Source organism: Myotis daubentonii, chromosome 3, assembly GCF_963259705.1.
Source record: "Myotis daubentonii chromosome 3, mMyoDau2.1, whole genome shotgun sequence".
NCBI lineage: Eukaryota > Metazoa > Chordata > Mammalia > Chiroptera > Vespertilionidae > Myotis > Myotis daubentonii.
Genome location: NC_081842.1, coordinates 202,992,768 through 203,016,042, shown reverse-complemented (window position 1 = coordinate 203,016,042; position 23,275 = coordinate 202,992,768). Strand labels below are relative to the sequence as shown.

General features: G+C 46.0%; 2 protein-coding genes across 3 annotated transcripts in view; one reads left to right on the top strand and one right to left on the bottom strand.

The window, feature by feature from the left end:
* WDTC1 (WD and tetratricopeptide repeats 1) overlaps positions 1 to 23,275 on the top strand; it is a 50,191-nt gene that overhangs the window by 21,926 nt on the left and 4,990 nt on the right. For both annotated transcript variants that reach the window (XM_059690648.1, XM_059690647.1), the window contains exons 4-13: positions 7,260 to 7,306; positions 7,736 to 7,847; positions 11,700 to 11,887; positions 14,389 to 14,571; positions 15,393 to 15,487; positions 15,894 to 16,009; positions 17,291 to 17,366; positions 17,988 to 18,096; positions 18,881 to 19,054; positions 22,108 to 22,343. In XM_059690648.1, the coding sequence (XP_059546631.1) occupies positions 7,260 to 7,306; positions 7,736 to 7,847; positions 11,700 to 11,887; positions 14,389 to 14,571; positions 15,393 to 15,487; positions 15,894 to 16,009; positions 17,291 to 17,366; positions 17,988 to 18,096; positions 18,881 to 19,054; positions 22,108 to 22,343 (1,336 nt within the window). The remainder of the gene's footprint in view (positions 1 to 7,259; positions 7,307 to 7,735; positions 7,848 to 11,699; positions 11,888 to 14,388; positions 14,572 to 15,392; positions 15,488 to 15,893; positions 16,010 to 17,290; positions 17,367 to 17,987; positions 18,097 to 18,880; positions 19,055 to 22,107; positions 22,344 to 23,275) is intronic.
* On the bottom strand, positions 3,946 to 4,408 carry LOC132231466 (ATP synthase subunit f, mitochondrial-like). Its single transcript, XM_059690649.1, has one exon. It carries the CDS (start codon positions 4,402 to 4,404, stop codon positions 4,162 to 4,164), a length of 243 nt encoding a protein of 80 aa, XP_059546632.1. The 5' UTR covers positions 4,405 to 4,408; the 3' UTR covers positions 3,946 to 4,161.

Genomic DNA, 23,275 nt, shown 5'->3' with positions numbered 1-23,275 from the left:
CTCTTCCTCTCCCTTCCTCTCTGAAATAAATACAAATATATTTTTAAAAAAAGGAATTATACAGCCCCAAATGCCAATAATGTCGCGGTTGAGAAACCTGCTGTGGTTGATGCTGAATTGACAGTGATCCCTAGCTGGCTTGGCTTCTCCTTTTAGCTGTGCCTCTGTCCAACCCATATTATCTTTACCATCTCTTCCTGGTTTGATAACTTTGTCCAGAATAGACTTGGAAACTTCTGTGACTACAAAACAGGATCCCATCTATTGTTTTCCAAGGTCTGCAACTCAAAAACAATTATGTTAAGGTGAATTATTTCAATTTGCACTTGCCTAAAGGCCACCTTGCCCAGGACTTGTAGTAGAAGCACATAGTATGAAGGAATGTACACAGGTTTAGATATTAAAAAGACCCAGTTTAAATCCCAGCTGTCCCTCTTATGAGACCTAGAGAATTGAGAAAAGATTCAAAGAAGAAGACTGAGAGAAAAAATAAGTTAGAGAGAGGATCGGGGGTTGTAAGTTTGGAAGCCAGTTGGGTAGCTTTGTGGAGATACCAGGTAGGCAGTACTTATTGGGAGATAGCTCTGGATTATAGGGAGAAATCTGGAGACTTCATTTGTCCATGGAGCATTAGAGAATAGGGTCCAAGGCCTAGCTCTGAGGCACTCCAGCTTTCAGAAGTTAATTACAAGCTAAGGAGATAGAAAAGGTAACTAGAAAGAGTAGTCGGTGAGATAGAAAGGGAAGAAAACCAGGAAAGTGTAAAGGCCAAATAATGAAAGTATTTCAACAAAGAAGGAGTGTTCGGTTGTACTCAGTGCTTCTGAAGGTTGAGTAGGATGGGGACAAAACAATGACTGTGGTCTTGACTAGAGCAGTTTTGTTTTTTTAAAATATTTTTATTGATTTCAGAGAGGAAGGGAGAGAGAGAGAGTGAGAGAGAGAAACATCAATGATAAGAGAGAATCATTGATTGGATGCCTCCTGCATGTCCCCTTCTGGAGATCAAGCCCGCAACCCAGGCATGTGGCCTTACTGGAAATCGGACCTTGACCTCCTGGTTCACAGGTCAACGCTCAACCACTGAGCCATGCTGGCCAGGCAAGAGCAGTTTTATTGGAGTGGTGGGAACAGATGCTAGATTGGAGAGTTGAGGAGTGAATTGGAAGTGAAGAAACAGCAACAAGTGTAGACAGCTATCTTTTTTCTTTTTCTTATTTTAGAGAGTAATGGGAATTTGTTTTTGTTTATTTATTTAGGACAAACTTTTCCCCTAGATGAAAGGAATAATAGAATATAAGCAGTAAAAAGAATAATCTTTAAAAGTTATATTTTCTTGCCCCTCTACATCTACTTTTTACCTTTCTTCAGCTCACTGCCTGGACAGCTGACTTGCACAGGAATATTAATGTTCTCTCTTGTCCTGTCTTTTGGTTTGCTGTAACCAATGGGGAGTCATTTCAGGAGATTGGAGGAAGAATGACATCTTCTTTATTCCCCTTGCTTCCGCCCTTCAAAGTCATTTTGTTTTGTTTTTGTTTTGTTTCTCCTCCCTCCCCCCAGCTTTATTGAGTTATATAGACAACTTTGAACAACTTTGTTTACAAAAGAAAGCAGAGGAATGGGGCAGTAGGTGAAGGGGTCAATAGGATTCCCCTAAAGAAAGGATTTGTAAGAATGGGAAGAAATGCTAGAGCATTTTTATATGTTGATGAGAGAGGAAGGGATTGCCGATATAAGAGAAGGACAGAATAACTGAAGGACCAAAGTCTTGGGGAAGGCTGATGGGTATGGGATTCAGAATTTAAGTAGGGGGGGCCTTGGCCTCCCCCCCCCCTCAATATATTTTTATTGATTTCAGAGAAGAAGGGAGAGGGAGAGAGAAAGAGAAACAACGACTGCCCCCTGCATGCTTCCTACTGGGGATCGAGCCTGCAACCCAGGCATGTGCCCCAACCAGGAATCAAGCTGTGCCCTCCTGGTTCATAGGTCGATGCTCAACCACTGAGCAATACTGGCCAGGTTCAACTTTGTTCTAAAAGTAAAAACTCTACAAAAAGGTCCAGAGCAGGATTACTCATACCCTTTCTCTATCCTTCATCGTATACCTTCCACCCCCTAGTGGTAACCAACTTCATTAGTTTCCACTTATCCATTCTCTGCTTGTGTTTGTGTTTGCAAAAATATGCAGATACACATATATAAATTCTTTTTAAAAAATATATTTTACTGATTTTTTACAGAGAAGAAGGGAGAGAGATAGAGAGTTAGAAACATCGATGAGAGAGAAACATCAATCAGCTGCCTCCTGCACACCTCCTACTGGGGATGTGCCCACAACCAAGGTACATGCTCTTGACCAGAATCGAACCTGGGACCTTTCAGTCCACAGGTCGATGCTCTATCCACTGAACCAAACCAGTCAGGGCCACATACATAAATTCTTATTTTCAATTTTGTTACACCAAAATTGACAAAAATTATATTAAAATAGCCTTTAAACATGGAAAAGATATTCAATTTCATTCACAAGAGAAATGTAACTTCAAACTACGTGGAGATGCCATTTTTCATCTGTCAGAATGGTGAAATATTCAAAAGCTTAACCACACAGTGTGTTGGTAAGTTGTGGAGAAACAGGCACTCTCATGCATTGCTACTGGAAAGGCAAAATGATGCAACTCCCATGGACGGGAACTTGGCAATATCTAACAAGACCACATATACATTTACTCTTTGGCCAACACTGCCTCTTCTGGGTTTTTACCCTGAAGGTACACATCTCCAACAGTAATAAAATACATGTGCACAAGGTTATTCATTATGGTATTGCTATAATTGCAAACTATTAGAAACAACTCTTAACAATCCATACATGGGAAATTTGTTGAATAAATCTTGGCTCATCTACATATAAAGTGCTATGCAGCTATGAAAAAGAATTTTATTAATTGATATGAGTGATTTCCTAGATATATTAGTAAGTGAAAAAAGAGTATATACATATATCTATCATGCCTCAACGATTCTGCATCCTCAACAAGTCCTCCAAGCCCAGTCAACCCCTCTATTCTCTCCTTACAAGCTACTTCATGTCTTTACTTCCTTCCCTATCTCCTAAGAATCAATGACTCATTACTACAGTCATTCTCTTGCAACATTAATCTGACAAAACCCCAACCACAGATAATCTTTTAGCTTTCCTATATCTTTAACTTTCCCTTTCTCTATTGATTCCCCTTGGGATTAAATATGCTCAAGCTTCTCTAATATAAGAAAGTCCTTCTTTGATGCCACAGCCACATCTAGCTATAGCCTTCTGTTTCTCTTCCCCTTCATAGCCAGACTGAAAGAGTAGTCTATACTCGCTATTTTTACTTCCTCACTTCCCAGTACTGTCATGTGCTGCTTAACGACAGGGATACATTCTGAGAAATGCACTGTTAGATGATTTTGTCATTGTGCAACATCTTGAGTGTGCTTACACAAACCTAGATGGTAGAGCCTACTACACACCTAGGCTCTATGTTATATCACATATGTGGCTCATCATTGACTGAAAATATCGAATGTGGCACACAATGAATTCCTCAACCTACTTCTATTTATCTAACCACACACTACAAAAGTGGCTCTTGCCAAGGTTACCACTGTAGCTTTCTTGCCCTAAATCAATGGACACTTCTTAGTCCTCATCTAGCTTGGTCCGACAGTATTTGGTAGTACTGGACACTTCTCAACAAAACTTTTGTCATCTGGGTTCTGAGGCATCACCCTCTGTTTTCCTTCCTACTCCTCTCGTGTCTTTCTTGATGCCCTTTGCATACTCCTTGTCCATCAGGCCCTTATGTTGGTCTTCTTTATGGCTCTGTCCTAGGCTTTGTTCCCACTCGGCTGTGAGGAAGGGAATCTCACTTTACAAATGAGGAGAATAAAACTGAGCATTTCCAAGGTCACATGAATGGTAAAAGATTAATATTTATATCAGGCCTGTCTGGCTCCATAGTTCATATTCTTTTGACTCCAACCATGTGTCTACTCTTTTTTTTTTTTTTTTTTTACCAGCCACCTTTTAGTAGGTGTTACATCACAGTATGAAAGGATTCAGAGGTGCTGGGCAAAGGTCATGGTCAGGAATGTGGAGTCCACACTGGGCCCTCTTCAGCGGTACTTGCGTCGTTGCTCATGTTTTAGTTCCTTATAAGAACAGCAGTAGTTGAAAAACACATAAGCTGCCAGCACCATAGAAACGCCAGCAATGCCCCCTTTCTTCACATGGATGTACTTGTTGTAATACCTGTGGTAACCTTTAGGGGTGAAATCTTGCATCAGTCTCCAGCGTGGCAGCTCCCCTATTTTGACTTCCATCAGTCTCTTCTCCTTCAATGGCACGAATGACGCCATCTTGGAGTCCAGGGTGTCCACTCTGTGGAGCCGTGCAAGGACTCTGTGTCTACTCTTTTAAAGGACTTAACAAATAGTTCTTGGCTCAGTGGATTTATTCTCTTGCCTTATTTGTTTTCTTAATATTTTCTTTAAACAAGTTGCAAACATTATATATCTTACCTTCACAATCTGGCTTAATTGCTTTTGTTTTAATATAATTCAAATGTAAATTCACTAGAAACAAGTCATATCAAACCATGGTAATGGGATATACTTTAGATACAGTGGTCTGAGAAAGCCACTCTGATGAAGTGATGTTTGAAATGAAATTTGAACATTGAGAAGGAGCAGGTAACAAAGATCAGAAGGAAAAGCATGGCCCTAGCCAGTTTTGCTCAGTGGATAGAGCATAGGCCCATGGACTGAAGGGTTCCGTATTCAATTCTCATCAAGGGCACGTACCTCAGTTGCAGGCTTGATCCCAACCCAGGTGTGCGGGAGGCAACCAATCTATGTGTATCTCTCACATCAATGTTTCTCTCTCTGTCTCTCCCCCTCCCTTCCACTCTCTCTTAAAATCAGTGGAAAAATATCCTCGGTGAGTTTCGCCTGTATTGCACATATCTAGTTTGCTTCTTTTTATTGATGATTAGTGACACACTGTATGGATGTACTACATTGTGTTTATCCATTCTCCAGTTGATGAACATTTGGGCTATTTCCAGTTTGGGGCTTTTAAAAATAAATCGTGTATAGATATTCTTAAACCAGTTTTTGTATGGATAAATGTTTTTATTTTTCTCAAGTAAATGCCTACAGATGGAATTACTGGGTCATAGGGTAGATAGATACAAGCTTAACTTTATCTGAAACTACCAAACAATTCTCTGAGGTGATGGTCGCAATGAGTTGTTCAGGGTCAGCTGGGAAGATGCGGCCCCCAGGCCCAAGTAATTGACAGCCAGTTGAAAAAAATGAGAGGGTTGAGGACAGAAATGATTCTGACCTAGAAAGCGTGACCAAAGCTATGGGTGGGGTTGCAACCAAGTGCCACAGGAAAGTGAGAGGCCTCAGGTCAGCAAGTGCTCTGACAAGTGTGGGCAGAGTAAATGTATCTGCAATGTTTGTAAGTGCAGAACCTGGAAAGAAGTGAGGTTCAACCCAGATGAGACTCTGTATAGAGCAAAAGGTAAAAGGAAAGGAGAAGGCCAAGGAAAGGCCTTTTCTGACGGATAGGCGGGGAATTAGATTTGTTCAAATCTCTTCATTCTTCCCATTAGTCCCACTGACTCATGTGTTCGTTTATGCAACAGACATGTGCCAAGGACTATAACTGGCCTTGGAGATGCAATGAATACAATACACAAAAGCCTGCTTCTCAGGGCTCAGTCTGGTGATGCAAACCACCATGTCAACACAGAGCCATAATACAGTGTGACAGTAGGAGCCCACAGGAAGCATATGCCTCCCTCCCAAATTCACACGACAGGAAAGGCATCTTCAAGGAAGTGCCTATGAAGTGAAATCTGAAGAATGAGTTGGAGTTTGTTAGTTAGGATGCTTTGGGCCACAAGCAACAACCCAACTCAAATGGCTTTAAACAGTTATGAATTGATTGGCTTACTTAAGTGGAAGTCCAGGAGTAGACTAGGCACCTGGGTTAGTTGTTCGGGTCACTCTGGCTCCGTTTTTCCATGATTCCCTGGGCTGGGCTTTCCTCCTTCAGTTTCACTCTCTGGCTGGCTTCCCTGGTGGTGGCAATTCCAGGTGTCACATCAGTACTCCCATCATCCAGAGGAAGAAGGCATCTCTTTCATAGACTCTCTCCTGAGAATGAGAAAACTCCTTTCCCAGAAGCTCCCAGCAACTGTCCCCCTTGCATCTGATTGGGGTCACAGGGTCATTTCTGAGCCAATTCCTATGCCCAAGTGAATGCCACCTCCAATTTGGCTTAGGCGTAAGTTTCTGAACCTATCACTAGAGAGAACAATGGATTTTCCCTTCCTGAAACACATGGTCTAACTTGGACAGGGAGATGATTAGATGAAAATCTAGGTACTATTAGGAATGAAGGAGGCTGAGGGAACAGAAAGAACAGTATGCAGGAATGCCTAGTGATTTGTTTTCTCTTTTTCCCATGTAAGACTTGTTTCTGCCACCTCATACCTTCTGCTTTTCATGGATTCTGTTTTCTGGTAATTCTAGCTTTGCCATGATTTCTCTCTCTGCATGCTTTCAACCTCAGCATCGGTTAACTGCCTCACTCTCGGTGTTTCTTAATTCAAATCTCCAAGCTCAAGAAACTAGCCCAATGTACCTTACTATACCAGGCTCCTTCTACTGGAAGTTAACTCAGAAGAGCAGGGACTGTGATTTGTACACTGATCTGCCCCCAGCATCTGAACAGTACCTGGTATGCAGTGAGTGCTCAATAAATTAAATATATGCCAAAAGAATGAAAGATCATCCTTGGGTCAGATGCTTCTCTGGGAAAATTGTCTGTGGTCGAGGGGATATCCCTCGAAGGGACTGTTGACATGTTCCTTCTAGTGGTAGGAGCAGAAATTTGTTTGGATCACACTGCTGTTACTGTTATCTGAACTTAAGTTTAATTTTCTGCAAAATGGGACCAATGAAACCTGAACTTTATGACTCAGGGGTGTTCAATGTCAAGTAAAATCATGACAATGAATGTACTTTATATATTGTAAGATGCCAGGCAATTTAATTCAGTCCTGGTCACTCACATGCACCTGGAAAACATTGATGATGGAAAGATTAGTTTACCTGTTCAGTTCTACTTCTTGGTGTTGAGTTCCCCAGGAGAACCTCTAACTGGCTCTCTTCTTATCCCTTTCTATTTGCTTACCCAGGGTCACTCAGGATGTGTCAACTGTCTGGAGTGGAACGAGAAAGGAGAGTAAGTATGAGCTAGAGCACGGGGGAAGGGGATGCTAAAGAGAGTGAGGCAGCTGGGAGATCCTCTTCCTAGATCTAAGGAAAAAAAATGGACCCAAGTGAAAAGATTGCTGCTCTCTGCTACGTAGTTTAGTTTAGTCCATCACTGTCAATACACAGTTAAACAATGAAGCACAGATAGATGGAAGGTTGCATGGCCATCCAAACTCTGTTTTTTCAATAAGTCAATGCAGAGTTTAAGGAATAATGGCAAATTCTCAGGACAAATAGAAGAGAATCAGCCAATATTTACAAGATAGCCTTAAAATCTGTGACATATACTGTGATTTAAGTTCTGTGTGGCCTAACACCTTATCACCTGGGAATGTGGGATGGGGGAAAATTGCCCACGAACTTGAGGAGAGGTCAGAACCCCTCACTCTGCTTGCAGCTTGCTGGCCTCTGGTTCCGATGACCAGCACACAATCGTGTGGGACCCGCTGCACCACAAGAAGCTGCTCTCCATGCATACGGGACACACTGCAAATATCTTCTCTGTCAAGGTGAGCAGGATAAGCCACAGAGCCAGTGAACACGGCGACTGAGCTCTGCACATAGTTGTGTTTGCATGTGTGTTTCCCATGTACCCCCTGGGGTCACATACACCTTTGATCTGAGCATCTGATGGTGATTCCTGAAACCCCATCTCTTTTCCATATCCTGCTTCCTCTCTTAGAGCCAAGAGGCCAGCTCTAAATTAATTTATGTTTATGTGAGTGGTGATGGTGGGAGATACGGTTCTGAGCATGAATTTAGATACCAGGAAGACTGTGTGACTCCCTTTTCAGCCTTTGGAAGCTATGTGAAGTAGGCAAATCACCTGACCTCTCTGAGCCTGTTTGCTCATCTGTAGCTAAGGAAAATCCCTCAGATTCATGAATAAATGGGTGAATAAATAGTTTAATTTTAAAAAGGAAGTAGCAGTTCACAGGGTTGATGTTACCTGGCACAGGTGGTTTTAACTATTCTAACTTTCATAGGAAATGGGTCTGCTGCTTTTGTGGTGGAGAGGAGTTGAGCTGAGGAGAGGTGGGAAAGGGCCTTACAGATGCCCTCAGACCTCTGGAGACCTATTATGGGAAGTGGCATGAAACTTGTCCCTTTTGATCCCAGATAACAGACCTAGGACAGCAGCTATAAGTCCACAGAAGCAAATGCATGCCTGATGAAGGAAAGAATTGTCTAATGCTTAGAGCAATTTGGGAAAGGTAGAATGGGCCCTCTGAGGATGTAGCAAATGTACTAGCACTGAGGTATTCTGCTTGTTGGGAACTTTATCTGCCAGGTTTAACGTTGGAGGAAATGACCTTTAAGAACCTTTCCAGCTCTGAAATTCTGTCATGGATGTATGTGGGAGTGAGGCTGTCCTTCCCCAGTTAATATCAAGAAGAATTACAACATACCTGAAGAAGGCAAATTCAAGAGCTCAAAACCTACTCACTTCCCTAAACCCTGCCTCTTTCCCAAGCTGTGATTCTCATCTCTGGCCCAGGGACCAATCCTAGATGAATTTCTGCTATTTTAGAGACAGAACAATGCTGATTCACCTCTCTCATGGCAAACAGAGACTGCTTTCTGTCCCGGAAAAGTTTTAGGACCAGTTTGAGTCTGTGGGGTCAGGTCTGGGAAAGGACCTACGTTTTGCATCATAGAGCACAAAACGTTAAGTTCAGAGACCAGAATTTGACAATGGCCTTGATACTCACTAATAGTGAGACTTTGAGCAAGGCAGTTATATTCACAGACCTTCAGCCTCCTCTTCTGTTAAAAAAAAGAGTGTGGAGAAGGATCCTTCTGTCTTCTGTTAGTAAAACACTAGATATACTTACAGGAGTGGGCATAGTTGTTCGTATGGAAAACAGTACAATAATTAATAAATAATACAAGAATAAACTTCATAGACTCACAACTGTAAACCTACTTTTGCCTACTCCTGTATTTAACCCTCAACTTCCCCCTGGTGGCTGCTGCAGTGTGTGACAAGTGTGGCAGTGGTCACAAGTTCTTCCCAAGGGTTCTCCTGTTATTTCTTTTGTGCATGATTATGTGCTGCCTCTAGACAGGATTAAAGACTACTTACTAGTTGTGCCCTAGCTGGTTTGGCTAAGTGGATAGACTAGAGCATCGGTTTGTGGACTGAAGGGTCCTGGGTTCAATTCCAGTCAAGGGTACATGCCTAGGTTTCGGGCTTGATCCCCAGTTGGGGATGTGCCAGAGGCAGCTGATCAATGCTTCTCTCTCATTATTGATGTTACTATCTCTTTCTTTCTCTCCTGTCCTCTCTGAAATCAATAAAAATATATATATTTTTAAAAAGTACTAGTTGTCCCTAAAAATTATTAAATTCCATCTAGTTCATCTAGCTCTTATCCTAGTGAGCCATTAGAGTAGTATGTGTGGGAAGAGTGAATTGTTGCTTTTGCGTGAACATTTAAGTCAAGTGCAGCGGTTCTCAACCTGTGGGTCGCAACCCCTTTGGCAGTCGAATGACCCTTTCACAGGGGTCACCTAAGACCATTCTGCATATCAGATATTTACATTATAATTCATAATAGTAGCAACATTACAGTTATGAAGTAGCAACGAAAATAATTTTATGGTTGGGTCACAACATGAGGAACTGTATTTAAAGGGCCAGAAGGTTGAGAACCACTGGTCAAGTGGTTTAGTTGTTTGAATGCAGAGTGCTGCCCTCCCCCCCCACCCCCCACCCCAACACCATTCAGCCTCGTGGGTTTTGAGAAACTTCAATTCAGAAAAAAAAGATAATCCAATCTTTTGAACTCAAGAAAGAAGAGAAGAACTCAACACCACATCCAAATATTTCTTTTTCTCAACACTGGTGATAGGACAGCATACTTTTTTAAAAAACAATATTTTTATTGATTTCAGAGAGGAAGGTAGAGGGAGAGAGAGATAGAAACATCAATGATAAGAGAAAGTCATTGATTAGCTGCATCCTGAAGACCCCAAACTGGGGATCAAGCCCGTAACACCGGCATATGCCCTGACTAGGAATCAAACTCTGACCTCCTGGTTCATAGGTCGACGCTCAACCACTGAGCCACACCAGCTGGGCAGGACAGCATACTTTTTAAAAATTATTATTCAGACCTGGCCAATATGGCTCAGTTGGTTGGAGTGTCGTCCCATACACTGAAAGGTCTCGGGGTTCGATTCCAGGTCAGGGCACATATCTAGGTTGTGGGTTTAATCCCTAGTCAGGGCACACACGGGAGGCAACCAACCCATATTTCTCTCCCATGTTGATGTTTCTCTCTCAACTTCCCTCTCTCCCTCTCTCCAAAATCAATAAGTATACCCTCAGGTGAGGATTGTTTTAGAAATTACTATTATACAAATTATGTGGCTGTTTTGTTATTATTATGTCTAGTATTGTTTTCAAGCTCATCAGAATGGTGGGGGCTCTCTTTTTTTTTTTTTTTTTAAGAGAGCAAAAGGGAAAGAGAGAAACATCAATCAGTTGCCACCCCATCGGGGATCAAAATCACAACCAGGGTATGTGCCCAGACCAGGAATTGAACCCACCACCTTTTGGTGCACGGGATGACGCTCCAACCAACTGAGCCATGCTGGCCAGGGCTCTTGCTGCAATGAGATGTATTCTCCTGGTGCTCAGCCCTTTCCCAAGGTCTGGCATTTGAGCCGTTTCTAGCATTTGTCATTATAATGAGTTCCATTCTGAGCATTTCTGCATAGGTCTCTCTTTCCTTTTGGAATCATTTCTCAGAACTAGGATTTTGGAACAAAAGATATAGTTTTTATCTTTCCTACCTATTGCCAGATTGTTCTCCAGAAATACTAGAACCAATTTTAAACACGCACTCCCTTAAAACACTGGAAGTCCTTTTCATTTTAAGACTAGTTTATTACTTAACCCACAGGCTATTCAATAGCGGTCATGAGGCTGTATGGCAGATGGGAGTCAGACAGTCCTGCTGAATGTTTGCCAAACCTCAGTTTTTAATGGGGTTATTTTATTTTAACTATCAGTAAGATAAAGTACCTGCCCTGTTGTCTAGCACATGGTGGTAACAGCTATGATTATCATGGACTCAGCGCTTACCTGTGAAAGAATCAGGAAAATGTTTCCTTAGGTAATCTAGTCAGGACTAGGATGACTGGCAAAGTAAAGGTGCAGCCCCGATTTTGACCTTTAGGCTTGAGGACGGATGTTCGAGGTCCACAGTTTTCCTGGTGGGTTGTCTTGGATGGGCTCATTTTCTTACCTGATATGGAAAGAGAAAGAGGGCACTAACATGCAGGCCAGTCTCCTCCTATGGCCAGCCCTACCTCCACCACCTGCAATCTCTTCTTCCATCTCTCCGGAGCAGTTCCTGCCTCACGCTGGGGACCGCATCTTGATCACGGGGGCAGCCGACTCCAAGGTGCATGTCCATGACCTGACAGTAAAGGAGACGATCCACATGTTTGGAGACCACACAAACCGGGTGAAGCGCATCGCCACGGCTCCCATGTGGCCCAACACATTCTGGAGTGCTGCTGAGGATGGGCTTATCCGGTAAGGGCCTGAGGCGTTGATGGGGCCTGTGCCTCTCTCTTCATGTTGGCTCCTCCCTCCCACCTGTCCATACCACTTCCTTCCACAGACCTGACTCCTTCCCTCCAGCAGAGTTCCAGCCTCATTAGTCTGCCCAGAGCTGTTTGTGGACAAACTCAGCTGGGAACATTTGCTTCCCCTACTCTCACCTTCCCACTCTCTTCCCTCTCCTGCACTATATCCAGGCCTGCCGGCCTCCCATCACCTAGATGCAATGTCTGCCTCCTCTGGGCTTTCACACTGCTGTTCCCTCTAGCTGGTTTTCTCTGTACCCAGCTCTGTGACTCTCTTACCCTAAGGAGATATGCTTAAGAGTCACTTTCTCAGAAGCACCTTCTCTGACCACCCTAAAGCAAACCCCTCGCCCGTTATTCTTTGTCTCAGTGCCCTATTGTAGCCTCTGTAACTCTCGTCTGCTGGATTATTTTATTTACTTGTTGGTTTACTTTTTTTTGTCTGTATCCCTCACTGAATAGTAAACTCTTCAGAGCAGCTCCATATCTGGCTTACCTTGGGTTGTGTTCGTTGAGCCCAGCACAGTGCCTGGCACATAGAGACACTTGATACATTTCTCTTGAGCAATTGGTCAGTGGGCATATGCCTATAAGGGGGAGAGTCACCCAGAAATGACAAAGTGGACTGTCCCCTTTACCAGCGGCCAGTATTGTCACACCTTTGCCTCTACTTCCCTTCATCCTAAAATGGTCTCATTTTCCTTCTTTAACGCCTCTCTTCAAATATGACCTTAGAACTTTTTCCTTATCTCCCCAACCTGCCTTAACTGCCTCCCTTAAAACTCTGTAGGACCGTGTGCCCTCGCCACTGTTACAAAGAAGAGGTAGCTAAGTCATATATAAACTGTAACACAGCAATTAGAAGCAGGGCACTGAAGTCACACAGACCTAGTGTCAAGTCCTGCCTCTGTCACTCAGTGTTTGACTGGGACAAGTCACTTCACCACTGAACCTTAGTTTCCTCATCTATAAAATGGGAATCACCATAGTATCTCCCTTGTTGGCCTGAGCATTGAAATTGAGATAGTGCCAGTAAAACCTTAGCATAGTTTAGTAAGTCCTCACTTAATGTCATTTATAGATTCTGTGACTTTAAGTGAAATGACATATAAGGAAACCAATTTTACCATAGCCTCGTTGATATAAACAAGAGTTAAGTTCCCACGAATCTTAACATTATAATGAAACAACACTGAAGGACAAAAAACAACAAAACGATATTTGAGGACCTGCCGTACTTAAGACAGAAAGCACTTGTTTAGTGGTGAATACAATTCTACATTGCACTTGCTGACCTTGACTGACCAGACTGTGTCAGACAACAGGTAGAAGCTGAGCATCAAGGATCTTGTGTAGGAGCCTCATTACTTCGGCACAGGCACAGTCAGGGAAGGTGTCCTAGCAGAAGGTAAACATAAACTGGCCTTCCAGAATAGCAGGGATTTGGATGGGCAAGGTAAAGCAGAGTGGTTCCCAGCTTGAGCAAAGTTTGTGAAGGCAGGGGTAAACATGGCTTATACAGGGTAGAGAGTACTGTAGTGTAATTGACCCGTTTAGAAAACTGAGAACAAGGTTGGAGAGGGATGTGAAATCAGATCTTGAAAAGCAGACAGAAAAGTTTGGAAAATGTAAGCTAAAAGTACATTCATGCTGAAAATATTGAGGAATCACTGTAGTTTTGAGCTGGAGAGTTAGCTTAGAAAGGTAAGGCAAACAGTGATGAGGTCATTGCATGTGCCTGTGTAGCGGCAGCAGAACAGCTCCCCGGGTTGCAATGAGGGGTGTGTATTGCTGCCAGGTAGATGTTTGGCATGACCTTTGCCATCTACCTGGATGAGACTCTTGGGCTTCTGTTGGCATTTGGCGTTTCTAGGTAGCTCTTAGATGATCTCCACATTCTCTTTTTTGCCACCTCCATACTTCTTTTGTTTCCTACTAGATTTACAATAAGAATTAGAATTAAGGAGCTGAGCAGTCTGAGGAAGCTATCCCAGCTCTACATTTAGTAGCAGTGTTGTCCCAGGCAGGTTATTTAACTGCTTTGAACCTCAGTGTTCTAGTGGTACCAAGGGATGCTGTGAGGGTTTAGTTAGGTAATACATGTGCAACACTGAGGGACAATACTGGACACACAGCAATTTCTCACTAAGTGTTAGTAATCAGTAGTAATAGTACTTAGCAATAATATGGACATGTGTTTGGGTTTGCTTTTGTTTTTTAAGGTACAGTAGTGTTTACCTTGAGTCATGTTAGAATAAAGCACTGATAGAAGACTGCTACAGGTCCTGGCACACAAGGGACACTGAAGAAATGAGAGTGGTTTTTGACATTCTTACAAACTGGTCCAGAGCCCCTCCCACTCACCTTGCATAACAAGGCCTTGGCTTTTTCTCTGCCTTTAACACAGGGACCCAGACCCCAGTCCCCTGACTCTGTCCTCTCTCACAGACAGTATGACCTTCGGGAGAACAGCAAACACTCGGAAGTGCTGATTGACCTGACAGAGTACTGTGGCCAGCTGGTGGAGGCCAAGTGCCTCACTGTCAACCCCCAGGACAACAACTGTCTGGCGGTCGGGGCCAGTGGGCCCTTCGTGAGGCTCTACGATATTCGCATGATCCATAACCACAGGTATGAACAGCTCAGCCTCCTGTGGGCAAGTCCCTGCTGCTTCTTTCCCTCATTGCCATGCCCTCTTCTTTTGGAGGTGGGTTTTTTAATTTTTGTGATTTAAAAAAATTTTTCTTCTCTTCTTATTGAATTTATTGGGGTGAAGCTGGCTAACAAAATTATACAGGTTAATTTGTGTGATTTTTTTTAAACTTTAATTTATGCTTGTTTTGGAAATATGAAAAGTATAATTTAAAAATTACCCATAATCCATCACCTGAAAGAAATCACTATGTATAATACTTGCTGCTTGTTCTTTTATTATGACTGTTTGTATAGAGTTATAACCTTATATGTGCATTGCTTTCATGTATATGTAAGTTCATTTTGTTTTGTTTTGTTTGTGTGTTTTTTTTCAAAAACAAAGGTAGGGTATACTAGAACCTCCACCGAAGTCCCAGACCTGAGCGGCTTCGCCAGCCTGGGTTTTATGGACTCTTGGGAGAGGTGCAGGAACGCGTGGCTGCTTTACTTTGATTCACGGGTTTGGGCGACTTCTGTTGCTCCTCACATGCTACATGGCTTGGATTAGGCCTTGAGCTCTAACTCATCTGTAAAATGAGGATAATGGGGTGTTCATGAGGACCAAGACAGTTGGCAGGATCTATTTGTTAAGCACTGTAATGTATGTGTCCACAGCCGTTTAATTGGTGGACATACAGGAGAAAGGTACTTTCTGTTTCTCTCAGGGATACAAACTTGGGTTTTCCTCTAGGAATGTGGTCTAATCTAGCCAGGGTAGTGCTAGGCATTGTAACCTATGTGGTTTGCCTTTCCACCAGAAAGAGCATGAAGCAGAGCCCTTCTGCAGGCGTGCACACTTTCTGTGACCGGCAGAAGCCCCTTCCGGATGGTGCAGCCCAGTATTACGTAGCAGGTAGGTCTCAGCCCAGTTATGGCCCCAAACTCTTGGCTGGGTGCTGGCTCTCTCTGAGGCGTGCAGGCAGGTGGTGTGGCGCAGTGGTCAAGAGCAAGAGTTTGAGAGTTCAACATGCTTGGGCTTTAATTCTGACTGCCATTAACCAGCCATCATATGACCTTTGGCAAATTATTGACCCTTCATGGATCTTAATTTATTTTCTATAAAATAGGGTTGTAATGACCAAATGATAGAAAGCGCATAAAGTAGCCCAGCCCATATGGTAAGGGCTTAACACTTGTTGCGGTTTTTATGATGAAGATGATTGCTATCATCATTGATATGGCTGATTTCACACAACTCTCTGACCCCTTTTTGGGGTCCTGGGAACCTCACACTAGAATGACTGGACCATTCCCTGCAGGTCATCTGCCAGTGAAGCTGCCTGACTACAACAACCGTCTGAGAGTGCTGGTTGCCACCTATGTGACCTTCAGCCCCAGTGGCACAGAGCTGCTGGTCAACATGGGAGGGGAGCAGGTATGTACGACTGACCAAGTTGGCTCTGCCCCAGCACCACCCCATACCCAGCAGCCAGGGCTGTGTACCTCACGTCCATGATGCAGACAAGAAACCTTATTGTAAATGCCATTATAGTGAAGTGTGGGAATGACATAGTATCATCGGAATTCCCAGACAGGTGCCCTAGCCTGGTCTTTTTTATTTGAGCATAAGTTTTAGAACTGACAGACCTATCTTGAAATGCTGACCTTCTGTTTACTAGCTGTGTCCTGTGACTTGGAACAAGTCTCTTTTTTCTGAGCCTTGGTTTCCTCATCTACTGTTTTCCTAGGAGGAGATCTTGGGGTTCACGCATGCAGCCAGGCTCTGGTTTAGGGCCAGCTTTGGGAAGTGTTCTTTGATAATGGCAGGTTGCTAAACCTTTTGTTTGCATGTTCTCAGTCAGGATATTTATTAAGCCTGGCATAAATTCATTTATTTTACAAATACTGAACACATTCTGGGACTAGCGTTATCATAAGTATGAGGGAGACAAACGCAAAATATAATCCATCCCAGGCTAACAGAGGAGACACAGCAAGTGAAACAATTGATGACATTACAAGGTAAGGTATGATTTTGTACAGAAGAAATGGGGTGGAGAATAGGTAGTGCCCGAGTTCAGAATAGAACTCTGGCTTCAGATTGCTGAGCCATCATCTGGCCTAAAGGTAACATAAGGATGAGTGGAGAGGCAGTCTAGCAGAGTGGTTAAGAGCTTGGTTTTGGGTCCTGGCTGTGTCACATGCTGCTTTTATGGCCCTGGATAAAGTAAATTCTGAGTGTACATTTCTTCATATATAAAGGGGATGATGATACTAGTACCTCTTCCTGGGAGGGTTTCTAGGACAAAATCAGGTGTCATATAAAACAACTAAAGTTCCTGGAGCAAAGAAGGGGAAGTCAATAAATGTTAAGTAATAATAGACAATATTTACTGAGGGAAGTAACTAGCAGTGTTATTTTAGGTAAATTGCTTCCCTTTTCAGGCTCCAGTTTTCCCATCTGTAAAACGAGATATTTCACTTTGTGACCTCTGAGGACCTTTTCAACTTAAACATGTGATTCTAACTAATGACAATATTTCCAGCAGGAACTAGGAAGACTTTCCTGACTAAGGGTTGCTCCATAGAAACCCCTTCCAGCCTGGCTCAGTGGTTCCCTGCTCAACACTCACTGTGTTCCTGAGAGGCACCCAGGCCTGGCTCAGCCACATGCTTACCTCACAGCCTCCATTTCTTCTTGACCCCGCCCCTCTAGGTCTATTTGTTTGACCTGACTTACAAGCAGCGGCCATACACGTTCCTCTTGCCTAGAAAATGCCACTCCTCAGGGGGTAAGTTCTCCCTTGGGGTGTCCTTTAGAGTACCTGCTGGGGAGCTTGAGTGTGTGCCACCTCTGCTAAGAAACCTTCCCCTTACCTTGGGCTGTGGCTGCGATCCTGCAAAGGAGTAGATTTTCTGAAATACACTACCTGTACAGTAAAAAAGAAGATAACAATAGGTCGCAGAAATCTGTCAAAGGGATTTGTGCCACAGCCCTTTCACTTCCCTCTGAAAAAACAAGTTCTTTCCATGGTTGGCTCTTGAGGACCTGATATAGTTTCCCTTCCCTTATTGTCCTAGATCAGTCTCCTCATTGATTTCTTACTGGAGCCTAAAGTTTATTTAGACACGTCTGCACCCCCAACTCCTACTCCCATCCCCAATTCCAGCTAAGGGTAATGCCAAGTTGAAGCTGTGTCCCTCTTCAGCCAGCAGAGGGCGCACATGGTTTTTTTTAAATGCTCTTGCCTGCTGCTCTGCAAAAACTTGCTTTCTGGGAATAGATCTTACCCTGGCAGGATGGCCTCACAATGAAACCAACAGACCCTGTGATGGAAGCTGGAGGGCTGCCAAGGAGATATGAGGACCTCTTCCTGAGTTGTTGCTATTCCTTTCTCCCCATCCCCTGCCAGAAGTTCAGAATGGCAAGATGTCCACCAATGGTGTGTCCAACGGCGTGTCCAATGGCCTGCACCTTCACAGCAATGGCTTCCGGCTGCCAGAGAGTAGGGGACATGTGAGGTGAGGCCAGTTCACTTGTCCAATCCTCCCAGCCCCAATAACACCTATAGACTAGAGGGAGGAGTATGTCTTGTAACCCTTCCTCCTGACCCCCACCCAGGCACATACTCCAGAGTCAGAGGACTGGGGCAAATAATTTTCTGGAGGGTGATTAATGGTCCCAGTGCCACTCGTACCTGGTAGGACTCCAGTCATGCTCAGACTGAAACGCTGGTCTCTTGGACCAGAAGCTGTAATCAGGGCACCCAGAAGCTAAGTGCCTCGTTTCAGTGAGTTCCTTCCTAAAGGCCCCACACAGATGGGCCTCTCCTATTATATTTTTCTCCATCCCATAGCATCTTCTGACCTTGGTTCTCTGTCAGGTTCTGTGCTGGGCTTCGGATACAGAGGTTTTCAAGTCCTCTTGCCCTTGAGAGAAACAGAATTCTTTCTAGAGTGATCCATGGGAGGGACTTGGGTGGTCACAGGGTTCAGCTCAGTGTAGAGACAGGTGGGGTCAGCTACTATCATGCCCAGGAGTTTGGTTAAAATTGCCTTAAACCTGTCTAGGACCGCTTCATTTATGCCTCAGTTGTTTGTTTACTGGCTTAGAGTATCTGGAATTGTACCCATTACCTGTCACAGTAACTCAGGCCAAGGATAGGAGTGGTCCCCTCTTCTAGATGATAGTGCACATCCCAAAGGCCAAAAAAGCCTGGGTGACCCTCAGACAAGGCTACAGACTTCCTGAGGGTCTGCTCTGATCTTCTTTGACTGGCCTGACTTGGCTCTGCCTCCTCCATAGTCCCCAGGTAGAGCTGCCCCCATACCTGGAGCGTGTGAAACAGCAAGCCAATGAGGCTTTCGCCTGCCAGCAGTGGACCCAGGCCATTCAGCTTTACAGCAAGGCTGTGCAGAGGGCCCCTCACAATGCCATGCTCTACGGGAACCGAGCTGCTGCCTACATGAAGCGCAAGTGGTGAGTGGGTCTGGGCCAGGGCGAGGGACGAAGGCAATGGGCCTGATAGAGCCCTGGGTGGTGGTAGGGGCATCCCGCAGCCTCTTAAGGCTTCTTGGGCCCAGGCCTCTCCTCCCCTCGGCTAGGCTGGGGGTGGGCAGACACCCGACCCATTCGTCAGTGTGTCTCAAGCACCAGGGAAGCTCACAGTTAAGTGGAATATGCACACAAGTAGCTTCAGTGTGGTGCTTTGTTATGAAGTGCTGTGGTCACGGGGGAAGTAGGAACTGAGAGAATGGTTAATCCCAGCTGTTGGAGAACTGGGCCTGGAGTTGGACTTGGAAGGAGCAGCTGAATCTTGCTAGATGGAAATGAGGTGTTTGGTGAATTCAGTTAATATTTGTCTAAAATGATTCTGCCACTCCTTGACCTTGGGGAATGCTTTCCTGGCTCTTAAACCCTTTGGACCAAGCACAAACAAGATCCCAGATATCTGAAGCTGGCTGTGGGTCATGTTGGGTTGTAGTGGCCAGTGGTAAAGGAGTAAGTCCCTATCTTAAAGTACCCTTTTATCTTTGGGGATCCTCAGGGCCCCCAGCCCTTTCTGCCTGCAGCACCAGCAGGCAAGCAGACAGGCAGACCCCATCCCCCAGCCAGGGCCAGGACTAGAGATGGATAGAGCTGGGCCCACAGCCATTTCTGCTCCGTCTGGCATCCGTCGGCTCTGCCCAGACAGACAGGCCAGCTGGTGTGCCATCGTCTGGCTGCAACTAGGCAGGCCAGAGAGGGAAGCTTAAGAAACCCACCCAAGTCAGCAGGATGGTGGGTGGGGGTTTGGGAAGGTGCTACCCCACAGGCCTTAGCTTAGGCATCAGGAGCTTGCCAGGGCTCAGATGGCAGCCAAATCCAGGCGATGACTGTTCGAGGGCCATCCTGAGGTGTTTCACCACACTGTCCCAGCAGTTTGGTGGGTCCTCATCCAGGCTCTAGCCTGAGAGCTGTTTCACTCCTGCATTCTTGCTAAGAGAGGCTGATAAATTCCCAACCCATGGGTGCCCTCGACATGTTCTCTGAGCTCCTACTATGCACTCGGTACTAGGGACACAAAGTTGCCATTTAAGTTCTTGTGCTCCGGAGTACCCAGCCTCTGGACAGGGGACAAAGACAGGGACATGGCCTGTCATCAGAGAGGCAAGAAGCAGTAGGTCTTTTTGAATGGTCTGACCATTCAAAAAAAAGTTGGGTCGCTTTAGTTCGGCATCAATCAGGAAAGCATCGGGAAGGTGTGGTGCTGAATGGGCTTTAAGGGTGGGCAGGCTTAGACAAGGAGATGAAAAGGAGGAGGGGACTGTGGGGGAAGGACATTCCCAGGGAGATGAAATGGTATGAACAAAGGCTTGGGGGTGGGGGACTGACTGAAGAGCTTATTTGCAGAACAACAAATCCATTTGGCTGGAGCAGAGGGTTCGGGAAGGGACTGGCAGGAGATGAGTCTGTGAGGTAGCCTGGGGCTGGCCTGGGAAGGACTTGGAATGCAGGGCAGTGGCTGTGTTTTGGCCTTGATTCAGTGGATGATGGGCAGCTACTGAAGAGATTTGAGCAGAAGAAGGATGTGCTGAGGGCTGTCCTTTCAGGGAGATTGATCTGGCAGTTCGTCCGGATGGGTGAGCCCTGGGGCCAGGCTGCGCGCTCCTCATTCTCTCTCACATGCCTGCCAGTGACCCCTAGAATGTCACATTCTGTCCAGGGCAGGCTCCCCAGGGCTGCCATCTGCTCCTGGATGCAGTGGGAGCTGTCGCCCTCTGGCTCCTGGCTGGTCTCTGGCTGGCTCTCCCCAGGAGCTCTGAGGGGCACCTTGCAGGCGGTAATTGGTTTCTAAACAGCGCCGGCTCCCTCATCACAGCCACTGGTTCTGACACTGGCCACGCCATGGAAGCACTCCGTCTCCTCCCTGCCCCACACTGGCTGGGCTGCTTGTTCTTGGTCTGAGCATGGCTCCTGCAAGGGATGGATGTTCCCCTGAGTGCTGTAGGAGAGAAGGGTCAGGAGGACGTTCCCATGTCGGGCCTGCTCTGGCCCTGTGCACGAGGCTTGTGAGCTGTGCCTCGGTGGAGGAGCCACCAGCTCTGGGAGTGCTGCTTGGCATAGCTGAGTCTTAAGCCCAGAAGGGAATAAAATAGCTCCCAAAGGAGAAGTGGCTCCTGTGATCCGTCTGGCTCTCCAGATGAGAGGTGGGAACCGTCTATGGGTGTTGGGGAGTGTGTATCTTATATTCTGGCACAGGGTGGGAGGAGGGGCTTCTCCTTTGACCCCGCCCCTCTCACTCCTCCACAAAGAAACGTTTCCACTTCCCTTCACCCGTGCTTTAAGAGGTTGGAGAAGTGAGTGGGGACGATTTGGAGCTCCTGGTGTGAATGCCGCCAGCCCTCCCCACCCCACCCACCACCACCACCATTAGCTTCCAGAAAGCTGACTCTGCCAGTCTGTCAGGCCCCATCCTCCAGCCCCAGGAGGTAGAGGCCACAGCTGCTGTGGATCAGTCAGCCAGGACAGAGGGGGTCTGGCGGAGGGCTTACTGCCTGCTGGTCAGACCCTAAGTCTCCCGCCTGGCACTTCTGGCTTCCCCAGACCCCAGAAGTGTCCTTGAGGGCTCCCTGCCTTGGACATGGCTTTGAAGGCCAGTCAGGGAGATTTGAGGAGGTGCATGGAGGAAGAGGGAAGGAGGGCTTGGGGAGCCTGAGATGGGCAAGATGCCAGGCCTTCTGCTGCAGAGCTGCGGGTGCCTGGGGTGAACGGGTACGCAGGTGCATGCTATGTCCAGCAGAGGGCAGCCTGACACTGGCTTTTGCCATACACTCACCTCCCACCCCACCCCCAAGACCTCAGGGTTCCTGGCTTGCCTCCCTAACATACTTGGTCTTCTGGGCTGAGCCAAGACTCTCTTCATGCCCAAGTAGCCTTGCTCTGAGATCTGTCAGAGATGGGCTGGGGTGGCCACAGAAAGTGGGGACTGAGTGAGGATGATTCTTTGCTTGCCATGTGGCCCCACCTCCAAGCCACACTCTCTTATCCAGGGATGGTGACCACTACGATGCTCTGAGAGACTGCCTCAAGGCCATCTCCCTAAACCCATGCCACCTGAAGGCACACTTCCGCCTGGCCCGCTGCCTCTTTGAACTCAAGTATGTGGCTGAGGCCCTGGAGTGCCTGGACGACTTCAAAGGAAAGTTCCCGGAGCAGGCTCACAGCAGCGCTTGTGATGCCTTGGGCCGTGACATTACAGCCGCCCTCTTCTCCAAAAACGACGGTGGTGAGTGGGCACCCAGGAGGGGCCGGCACTCTTTCTATTTGAGGTGCTGCATGACATTCTGGAGAGAACCTGGTTCTGGGGTTAGAGAGGCCTGGGTTCAGATGCTGATTCAGAAACCATGTGACCTTGAGACACTCACTTGGTCTCTTTGAGACTCAATTTCCTGATCTGAAAATGAGGAAGGAAGCACTTCCCATTCAGGTTCTATGAGGATTAGCAATAGCCTACCTGGGGTAGTGCCTGGGACTCGGGATAAGAGTAGGCCGAGCCCGGTCAGGACGTGTGGGTTGCAGGGCACTCTCACACCCTCACAGACAGGGCCTTGGGCATCTGAGTGAGGGGCAGCTGCCGGGGTTGTGCTTGTTCCCGCTGGCACACTTCAACAGAGACAGCAGCAGAGGACAGTGGAAATGCCTTGGATGCAGGGTGCGGAGCCTCGGGTTCCAATCTCAGCTCTGCCATGTGGTGACCATGTGACCTTGGGCAAAGCACAGCCTCTGAACCTGCTGCCTTACGTGCACAGAGAGCACTGAAGCCCTGCTCAGCTCACCCCACTAGCTGTGGAGAGCAAGCTGGGTGATTGTAGTGTGGTCTGTAAACATGAAAGGTGAGCTCACTGGAGGCAGACATGGACTCCGACCTCCCTCCTTTGCAATTTATTAATCATGCCAGTGATTCATTTGTTTGAAGTTATCAAGCATTTACCATGTACCAGGCACTGTGCTATGTCCTGGGAATACAGCTGTGAACAAGTCAGATGGGATTTCTGCATCCATGGAGTTTATAGCCCAGTGATGGAACCAAGGGATGAAGGAGAAACTAAGAGTGGGATGAGTGCCATGGGGACCTGATATGGCATAGGCGTATGAGGGAGGGCTTGGCGGCAGTCTGGGGTTCTTGAGGGAGAAACATTTAAGCTGAGATCTCAAGGG

What these genes read in the sequence shown, in the direction of transcription:
- LOC132231466 (XM_059690649.1), bottom strand. Translation starts at nt 4,404, where the DNA reads ATGGCGTCATTCGTGCCATTGAAGGAGAAGAGACTGATGGAAGTCAAA.